This window comes from Hippichthys cyanospilos, chromosome 13 (assembly GCF_059441005.1).
Source record: "Hippichthys cyanospilos isolate Australia breed blue-spotted pipefish chromosome 13, RoL_Hcya_1.0, whole genome shotgun sequence".
Classification (NCBI taxonomy): domain Eukaryota; kingdom Metazoa; phylum Chordata; class Actinopteri; order Syngnathiformes; family Syngnathidae; genus Hippichthys; species Hippichthys cyanospilos.
This window is the reverse complement of record NC_142381.1, coordinates 4,638,473-4,648,839: the sequence shown is the minus strand read 5'-3', so window position 1 is coordinate 4,648,839 and position 10,367 is coordinate 4,638,473. Positions and strand designations below refer to the sequence as shown.

The 10,367-nt window shown below is 38.8% G+C and overlaps 1 protein-coding gene across 3 annotated transcripts; it reads left to right on the top strand.

Annotated features, from left to right (window-relative positions):
- Window positions 1-559: 559 nt before the first annotated feature.
- LOC148413542 (endothelin receptor type B-like) lies at window positions 560-9,013 on the top strand. 3 transcript variants are annotated; one of them, XM_088431763.1, is made up of 8 exons: window positions 560-684; window positions 3,252-3,770; window positions 6,031-6,143; window positions 6,229-6,433; window positions 7,270-7,419; window positions 8,062-8,195; window positions 8,316-8,424; window positions 8,628-9,013. In XM_088431763.1, exons 2-8 carry the CDS (start codon window positions 3,393-3,395, stop codon window positions 8,766-8,768), a joined length of 1,230 nt encoding a protein of 409 aa, XP_088287889.1. In that variant the 5' UTR covers window positions 560-684; window positions 3,252-3,392; the 3' UTR covers window positions 8,769-9,013. The 3 variants fall into 3 exon arrangements, with proteins under 3 accessions (XP_088287889.1, XP_088287887.1, XP_088287888.1); XM_088431761.1 differs by having other exon boundaries at window positions 560-712; XM_088431762.1 differs by having other exon boundaries at window positions 560-836.
- Window positions 9,014-10,367: the final 1,354 nt, after the last annotated feature.

The window sequence follows — 10,367 nt, the reverse complement described above, 5'->3', positions numbered from 1 at the left end:
AATGCAATGACGGGCTCGCAGTAGAAACATGCGAGAACTAAACAAGCTATATTTCTGGGAACCCCCAAATTTCTAACAAAAGCAAATACAAAAAACTCGAAAACAAAAAAAAAAAGAGGGAAAATAATGAACATGCATAAGAACGGCCATTGTATTAGGCCCATTGATTGTCAATAAAAAAAAAAACTGAATAAAAATCTTATCATTTGAAAGCAACAAGTGTGATATATTGAATTATAGTGGCTTTGCAACCACTACAGGCATGTTTTATACACATTTTCAAGTAATACTTGACAGTCAAAGCTATTCCTCACCTTAAAAAAAAACAACTTCAATTTCAGTATATTTGGGGGGGAGCTCGTATTGGTAAGTGTTCATGTCGGCAGTGGAGGCTTTACGTGATGTGGAGAAAAGTAATATAAACACTTTCATAAGTGATAAATATATATGAAATTCTTGCATGAAGCATCTCTTGGGAAGCTAGGTTGTCACGTGATTGGCTGTGTGTTAGGCACATATAAAGCCGCGCTTTGTGCTCCAGAGAGGCAGAGGAGCTCACGCAAGAACGAGTGGAAAAGGGCCAAACAAAACCAGGACGGACTAGACACTGCGTAGCAACTGCTTTTGCCAACAATACAATTACTGGAAATTTGGTGGAATTCTGTTGCGGGAACTTAATACCAAGTAAGACTCGCTGCATCTTGTTTCCATGGTAAGCAGGCCTGATTGAGCGACTTTGGATGAAATAAGTGAGCATTGCAATTTTTATTTGGACACGTTGGACGAATAACAGGTTTCGCACCGATTATTTGTTTTATATTGAAGCGTATGCTCTGGTGAGTAAATACGATTGTTGAAAAGTTAATAAGACAGAAATTGTAATACAGTACTGTAAACAAATTTAGCCGAATGCTACCGTTTTTTTTATTAATATTTTTTCTTATATAGCTAAAATGTCAAAAAAGGATCCACTGTTACTACTACTGTCATTTAGCTGTTTGCACAAACACAAGAGTAAAATGAATACATGAATGCTGCTCTGCCAACAACTTTTTTGATGCACTTGTTTCAACAGTCCACAATTTTGTTAAGTCCATCTATAAAGATTGGCTGGTCAGACAACCATATGCTCTGCTCATTGCGGTGTCCTGTCTGCAGTAGAGGTCGATAAACATCTGCCTTTCTGCATGTCTTCTCTGCTTATTCGTTACCTCAATCTTCTCTTTTTTTTTTTTGCTGTGCACTGCTGCCATATCGTGCTTAAAAAGCCTCCGGTGAATTTCAGCTCCTGATGGACCTTTGAACCATAAAGATCGTTACTGATATTCACTAGTGCATTGTGCCAGTGGATGACCATTTTTTATGAACTGAAACAACACGTGTAAAAAATCGATCGAACAAAATCAGCTGATTGTGATCACGTGACATAGCAATCAGCGCGTGCAGGAAAAATTGCACACAAAAACACTCAAAACAAAAGATAGAATGCACTGTAGGGCAACGTGCCGATAACTTTTGAACGGTTCAACAAACGCGTTTTGATTACGTTTTATAGGTTTTTATTGTTACTATTGTTTTTTATAGTTAACCGTGAATTTTCAATTTGACCGGTTGAAATAACTAGTATACTTTTGTTGAAATGTAGTTAGTTTGAATTCCGGAAGAGGAAATCAATATTTTGTTGGTTAATTGTTGTGTTTGTGATTAATTTGTGACTACTCGGTGAAGCCGATTGAAATGACAAAATTTGGTGGAAATAAATCTCTTCAATTTGGAAAATGTCTATTCTCTTTGAACAATATGGCATATTGCTAAGTGAAACTAAACAAAGATCATTTGAAAAATTCCACTAGTTTAACCCTTGCGTTGAATTTTGATAATTTTGACATGTGGGTGAAATTTCAGCTCCCTTCTTGCAATGTTTTATGTAAGATTCATTGGATATTAAGATCAGAGGATTCTGCAAAATACTGCACACGGGTTAAAATAGGCGTAAGCATTCATCTAATCAAATACAATAGCAAATATTGCTATTATTATTAGTTTAATTTCATTGTTGATCTATTTCCGTTTGTTTGCACGGAGGAATTTACCACCGTCCCCATAAAACAACTGTTATCCAAGGTTGATTTAAAACCAGTGGTGTACATATGTTTCAAATATGCATACTTTTCAATCTTCTACTCCTTTTAATTTTTAATTTTGTCCACATCTTGCAACATTATAGTTTAAAGCAGTATTCAAATCAGTTGAGTATCGACTATGATTGTCCAAGAAAGTTTTTTCCAAGACAGTGTGCATGTGATTTGAGATTAAGGAATCGTGCTTTGTGAACAGATATTTTTATTGTACTGGGAGTTGCACCTGGCAGAGCCTTACCCTATGGGCAACACATGACACACACATGCACACACATGCCCTGCAGACTAGTTTCCCATCCAACTCATAAATTGTTAATACCATTATCACCATACCATTTGTTTGCCACTTGGCTCTGCTTGACACATGGCAATACTCAATGATCACTTCATCATATTTTTTTGCATTGAGGATTTTCTTTCTGCCAAAATATGCTCATCTATCATAATGCTCACAAATCCTCACAAAATTTTGCCCCATATTCAGAAATAACTATTGATAAATTTTTACAGGGACATCAGTAATATAGAGGTTAACAAAGCTGGCATGGGATGAATTCTGAAACAACCTGCACTTCAAAATTGCCAGACATGTGATTGACTGGTGGGGGACCCCAAATTGGCACTCTTTATCCACTTTTTTTCAGACCAATAGCAACACAAGTACTCAATTCTTTAGTCATCACCAATGCCAACACAACTAATATTTTTATGACACAAATTTTGCCACAAAAATAAAACAGACAGATCATTAAAAAGAAAACCTACTTATTTCGATATAGCATTTCCTCAAATTAATGGAAATTTTCAAGATTTCAAATTTTAAATATGCATATATATATATATATATATATATATATATATATATATATATATATATATATATATATATATATATATATATATATATATATATATATATATATATATATATGTGTGTGTGTGTGTGACCCTAATGAGGATCATTGGCTACAGAAAATAGATGGATGGATGTTAAATACTTTCAAGACCTTGAGAATGATTACGGTTAATGCAAGTATCTTGCAAGCCCGTTTGAATGTTCATCTCTAAAACAATTTTCGGCTTCTGATGATTTGTTTCTTTTCTCCGCAGGACAAACATCTTTAGAAAGGGATCCAAGCCAAAAGCAAATAAGTGTGGAAAATGGGTATGTCGACTCGTGTGTGTTGAGACGGCTGCGTGCCTTTGACTGAGGAAACACCTCCCTGTGAAAGAACCTCGCCTTTCTTCACAATGAAGGCAATCGCTTTGCTCTGTTTCCTGATGGTCGTGGAGGCCTGGGCCTCTCGGTTCATCCGGGACTCCCCGACCGTGCCTGACACGTCTGAAGTCTTCAAGAATAATGCTTCCATCTCACTTCAACCTCCACAGCCCAGGAGCTCCTTTCCCCCCATGTGCATCCATCGCACAGAGATTAAGCATGCCTTCAAGTATGTGAACACTATTGTGTCCTGCTTGATCTTTGTAGTTGGGATCATAGGCAACTCCACGCTGCTAAGAATTATATACAAGAACAAGTGTATGAGGAATGGACCCAACGTCTTGATTGGCAGCCTGGCCCTGGGGGACCTAATTTATATCATCATCGCCATCCCCATCAATGCGTATAAGGTAAAAAAAAAAAAGTGTGCTTAATTGAATTGTTGTGTATAATTTTGAATCTGGGCGGAGTGATTAGCACGTCCGCCTTAATTCAGAGTCCAGCTGGCTCCAGCCTTCTTGTGTGGAGTTTGCATGTTCTCCCCGAGCCGGCGTGTGTTCTCTCCGGGCACACCCGCTTCCTCCCACATTGCAAAAACATCAATGGCAAGTGTATTGGACACACTAAATTGTGCTAAGGTGTGATTGGGCGCGTGAATGGTTGTTCGTCCTGGTGTGCCCTGCAGTTGGCTGGCAACCAGTTCAAGGTGTCCCCCGCCTACTGCCCTTAGTCAGCTGGAATAGGCACCACCAAGCCTGCGACCCTTGTGAGGATAAGCGGCTATAGAAAAGGGATGGATTTTGCATATTTTATGGAACATCTCACATAAGAAAACTGTTACTCTCACCCTCCAGTGTGTGTGAGGACAGTTTCTTCTTCGGAGGCTCTGCCTCTGCTGCTTAACCAATTAAGAGGACAGGGTGAATAGTGCAGGAAACAGCTGGCAGGAGATAGAGGCACGGCTGCATTTGTGCCGAAATAACCCGGTTTAAATTTATTTCTTCAGATGATTTCTTCCAAAAAAAGCAGATGCCAATAAATGTCAAATTTCCAAATATAGGCCGTCCATCTTAAATTTTGGCCCATTTCATCTTGACTTTCTTTAAAATATTCAATTAAAGACAACAATGGTCTGGCACTCGATGGGACAAGGAATTATCCTGTCGACGATTTAATGTCACATCCATTCGCAAAATATATGTTCTTTTAAATTAATTAGGGTGATTTTAGGTGAACTGTTTTGGTAAATACAGGACAAGACACAAAAATGGGAACACTGGCTATCTATCAAACTTTACAATATTTTTCCCTTTACACATCAACACCTCAATCAATTTGGGATCTCTGGAATGACACTAAGTTTTAGGTTTCTTGGCCAGTATATTATGAGCACTGCCAACAATTGTTTCAAAAGAAGTTAAAACAGTTATCGTTTTTCATGCAGCGTGCAAGTCAAGCACAAAGCACAGTTTAAATGTGCGCTTGGGTGGAGTTTTCTCTGTTTTGGTAATTACCTTGTCTTTGTGCATCGTAAAATTTGGGGTTTGCGTCATTTTATGTCATGGTGAGACACAACCAGCTGAGTCCTGGCCTATCCTGGCTTTATTCTTCTTTTGTATCAAAAATCAGGGCGTGGGAAGCTGGCTCAAGTAAAAAGTAGACTCGCTGGTCTTTGCATGACTGGCACATGTTCACACAGCTGTATCCCCTTATGGATGAAGGCTGTTCTTGTGACGTCTGCAAGTGGAGACCCCCTCCCGCCATCCAATTTATTTCGAGAATAATTCAGAGATCTACCGTGCGTCATTTATTCCCTCTGCAGTAGTTCCAGGTGTGCATTAATTGCTTTTCAAATATTTTTGAAGTAATGATCATGAAACCCAGCCATCCCAGCTGACTTCGGGCAGAGGTAGTGTGTGACCTTCCCCATGCCCTTAGTTCTCCATTCCCGCCAGGTGGTGACAAGGGTGCTATTAGACTATTGTTAAAATTACACTGATTATAACTTGTTGAATGATACCATTCCTTGAGGTCGTTCATCTCCGCGTGCCTTGCAATTGGCAGGCAACCAGTGCAGGGTGTCCTCCGCCTACTGCCCATAGACAGCTGGGATAGGCACTGGCAAGCCTGTGACCCCATTGAGCATAAGCGGCTCAAGAAAACGGATGGATGGAGGGATGGATATTCACAGGTGTTTTATGATAAATACAACCATAATTTAGAAATTACATCTTAGACAATGCAAAAAGTGAGCTGGCCTCGTACAATTTCATTGATCTAATTGGATGGTTGGAAATTTACTGATGCAATCAAAATAAATGTAATCTTAAAAACTTACCATTCCTGTTACTTCTTTGTCGTGCAAATCAGTCTTCCAATAATGTATGATAATGGTTTCACGATAAGTTGTCAGCGTGTGTAAAAAAGGCCATTGAGGTTTTAGAGGGTTAAAGACTTTTGGTCTCAAGACACAATAACCGGAGACACTGCCCTGATGTTGAACTGATTTGATCAGCCCCAGGGAGAAATAAGTTATCTGAAAGGAGACACAGCACACTGTTGGTTTTGGCTTTGACCATCATATAAGACAAAAAGAGGAATACAACTGAACTCTAATGCAATAAACTGTTCCCTAACCACAAATTTGTCTGCTTTTATTATTGTCTGCAGTTAATAGCAAAAGACTGGCCCTTTGGAGTATACGCCTGCAAGATGATACCATTCATCCAAAAAGCTTCAGTGGGTATCACTGTTCTCAGCTTGTGCGCCCTAAGTGTGGATCGGTACGTATGCTCGTAACCCACAAACAAATGTTGAAGTGAATTGCTCAAATGGACTAACACAAATATGTGTGCATTGCATGTGCAGCTACCGCGCAGTCACATCATGGAGCAGGGTGAAAGGGATGGGCATCCCTGTGTGGAAAGCAGTGGAGGTGATGTTGATTTGGTTGATAGCTTTGGTGCTAGCAGTCCCTGAAGCTCTCGCATTTGACATCCTAGAGTTTCCCTATAGAGGAAAAAAGCTCCATGTGTGTCTGCTGTATTCGGAGAAGAGTTCCGATTTTATAAAGGTAGGCAACACTTTTGATTCATTCACTTAATCAGGACTCCCAATTAAGTGGGAAGTACTGTACTGTTTTATTCACAATGATATTATAGATAAAAATATAGAGTAATGATTAATATTACAGTGTTTTTCAACCTCGTGAGATCAAGTAAGGTATGCCATGGGAAATGATCAAATTTCACATTTTTTTCAACAATTATCATTGGAAACATAATGTCAGATTTCCCACATTGTGAGCAGTCAGTGAATGTGTGGTGAATGCACTCAAAGCAGTTGTTTTTCCTTTTCTTCGCGACGCAACTCGAGTTCATTTTACCATAAATATGTTGTGCAGTATCTGTTTCACCAAGTTTATGATTGTGTGTTAAGGCCAAAAAAACGCAATTAATAAATGGAATACCTTTCCGTGTTCTCTAAACAGCGCACACATCTTGCCACTCTTAATTGAACTAGCTGGAGACATCATAACTTTTCCATGATACTCTTCGTTTTAGTAATATTCCTGTGTGGACTCGGACGTTGGTTCAGTCTGCTCGCTTCATTTATTGAAAAATAATGCCGTAACAACCTCAGCGAACATGAGCTGCTGTTAGCTGCAACAGGCACCTGCTGCTAACAGCCAAATGATGTCCCAATCTAGCTCGTCTAGTTACGGTAATTGTTGTAAGTAAGAATACTCCCTACAATGAACTACAAAGGGGAGAAAATTACTATGAGGAATTTTGACAGAATGAACAGCGGGATACAGCTATTGAAGTTAAAGAACTTGGTTAAGTTGTTCACGCAAAGTAGTTTAAAAATGTTCTCCCCTTCCTCCCGAATGTGTTTGCATCTTTCCAGTTTTACCAGAATGCCAAAGACTGGTGGCTGTTGGGCTTTTACTTCTGCCTGCCACTGGCATGCACAGGCATTTTCTACACCCTCATGTCTTGTGAGATGCTGAGTCGTAAGAAAGGCATGCGGATTGCACTCAATGACCACATGAAACAGGTACGACTGCAAGCACTGTGGTGCGCTTGGTTTGTTGGGCGGTTTAAAAATAATGTAAAATTAATTTTATGATGCAATGCAATGTCAAATTTGAGTTAGATTGAATACATAAATACTGCCGTGCTAGTGGAAAATAAAACAAAAAAGGATGTCTGAATGTAGCCAATCTTTGCTAATGTTAGCTTTATTTCAGAAATAGAAACTATCTATGTAAATAAGAAAGGCGAACCAATCATTGTCTTATTCTGATTATATGCATAACGGTGTTGCATGATGTAGAGTGAGACATTCAAGTAATGTTAAGTACTTGATAGAAATATGAAAAATAGAAGAGAGGACATACATTTGCTCTACCTATTCTTTTGAAAAGCTGATTGATGATGTCAAGTCCAGTGTATGATGTGATTTGCACCTTTTTTCAACTTCTACCATGCTAAAAAGGTTTGCATGCATGCTGTCATTACAGCGTGCGAGAAAATGTCATTTTAGGGGGTACGTCAGACTCATTTAGTATTTTTTTGAATTTTAAAACTATTTGTCAGTTTGCCTCAGGACAAATACATTTACTCAGAAACGGCATATTTTCGTATTTTCTATGTGGATTGTTTAAAATTTGTTGGGTCTGTATATATCTTTGTCTAGAGAAGGGAAGTGGCCAAGACAGTGTTCTGCCTCGTGTTGATTTTTGCTCTCTGCTGGCTGCCACTTCACCTCAGCCGTCTTCTGAAGAAAACAGTCTACGACGAAAATGACCCCAACCGCTGTGAACTCCTCAAGTAGGAGCACACATAAGCAAATATACCGCACACGTCATGGGAAGCCATTGTTCTCCGTCTTGTGACTTCCTGTTAAATTGACCGTAAACCCCTGTCGCCACCTCCCACTCCCTCTTTCAGCTTCCTCTTAGTGATGGATCACATCGGCATCAACATGGCTTCCTTGAACTCCTGTATCAACCCCATTGCCCTCTACTTTGTCAGTCAGAAGTTCAAAAACTGCTTCCAGGTGAGACTGCCAAGACACAACTTAAAAAAAACAAAAGGCTGTCAAGCGAGATGCAAATCAACACAACTGATAGATTAAATTTGCAGTTCAATGTATAAAAGTGACAGCAACACTCAGTCACATTGTGAATGTGAGGACAAATTGTATCGCAGATGAGACCTTTGATGCCTGAAACATGACTAATAACCATTTTGTGCCTACAGTCTTGCCTGTGCTGCTGGTGCTATGGAACATCTACACTGAATGAACGAGGTTCTGTGCCAGGGTGGAAGGGCTCCTGCCACGGCAATGGACTAGATCGTTCCAGCTCCCGCTCCAGTCAAAAATACACAAGCTCCTCATAAATAACCATGCATGCTTAACCTGAAAACCCCATGGCACCGTGAGTCCTAGCAATGGACAAGCTATTAGAGCCAGGTAAAAGTGTCTTTTGAAGATTTCAAAAGATAGCCCAAATTGGACTGTACAGTTACGGAGACACTCCACATCGAGACTAGACTGGATGTTACGCAGTGGATGCAACACGTATGTATCAAGTTGCCTGTACAGTAACACACACACACACACACACACATATATATATATATATATATATATATATATATATATATATATATATATATATATATATATATATATATATATATATATATATATATATATATATATATATATATGCCTGTGTATGTAGGTATGTATAGCTATATATCCTACATCTATATCATGTGTATGTATATTTACCTCTATTTACGTGTCATATGTATGTATATTTACCTCTTTTTACATCTATATAGATTTTTGTATATATGCTGTTTTTTTATATATACATACATATACAGAGTATGTATCTAGAGCAGGGGTGGTCAATGCGTCGACCGCCTTGGTCGCTCGCATGGAAAAAAAAGAAACTCAGCAAAAAAAGAATGTCAGTCAACAGAAAAATTAGTCCATTGGAAAAAAAAAGAATGTCGCGCTTCGCTTAAATTTTGCTGTTTTTTATTGCTCTGAATGAGCTTCATTTCAGAACAACACCCATCCGTGTTTTTTCACATCAAAGTCGGTTCGCTCTGGAAGCCAAAAATTATTACGTTAGTTGAGCGTTGTAACGACTATGCTTCCTAGACAAACTTAAAAATAAAAGTTTATCAAGGCCGTTCGTGTCATACGTTATTTGTACCCTAAGTACAGTTTATTTTGAAGCATTTTTCTTGGCTTCCTCACAACCTTTGACTTGACGCACCGCTATGATACAGTGGCTTGACAGGCAGCGCATTATCCTATATTTCTTGTTGCACTTTGAAAAACGATAAACGGATCTCGCCCTCTTTAGAGAGAGAGGAAAATTATAGCCTTGGTATAATTAACAACAGCACTGAGGCTTTTATAACCTTTAAGAGAGTGTGAAAAGATGACCATGAGTCATTGGGTAAAAAGTGTCAAATCATGCTTCTGCATTTCAATAGAATCAGTATATGAAAGTGAGCAGCGTCAGTGCCCACGTGTCATCAAAATATCATGCTTGAGATATTGTGGTGATATCATGCTGCCTAATGTCAAGCAAAGGGCAGCTGCTTTGAAGATACTATATTTACCAAATCCTTGACATTCTGTGACACCGAGGAGGTCATAATGGCTGCGATTATTTCATTTTTACTGCCTTTTATTGCTAGTTCCAACCGTCTATAACGACATGTCTTATGACAGCTTCTGTTGCAAGGCAAAATAATTGAGATGGTCCTCGTGTTTGCAGTTATTTTCACCTATGTCGCGTTTTCAGCTCAAAACATCAGTCACAACTGAAAATCACTTCATAGAAAGTAGTTTAAAAGCTGTTTAGTTTTGAAGGAGCATGCTGTTTTTAAGAAGTACTTTTTGATCATGTTTATACGTCTCTATGAAGCATATTTTTATACATTCTTATTCTATTCAATATATTGGCTGGG

Coding starts and splice junctions, on each gene's coding strand:
- LOC148413542 (XM_088431763.1), top strand. CDS start 3,393: ATGAAGGCAATCGCTTTGCTCTGTTTCCTGATGGTCGTGGAGGCCTGG. Junction 3,771..6,030: donor TCCCCATCAATGCGTATAAG/GTAAAAAAAAAA, acceptor TATTGTCTGCAG/TTAATAGCAAAAGACTGGCC. Junction 6,144..6,228: donor TGCGCCCTAAGTGTGGATCG/GTACGTATGCTC, acceptor TTGCATGTGCAG/CTACCGCGCAGTCACATCAT.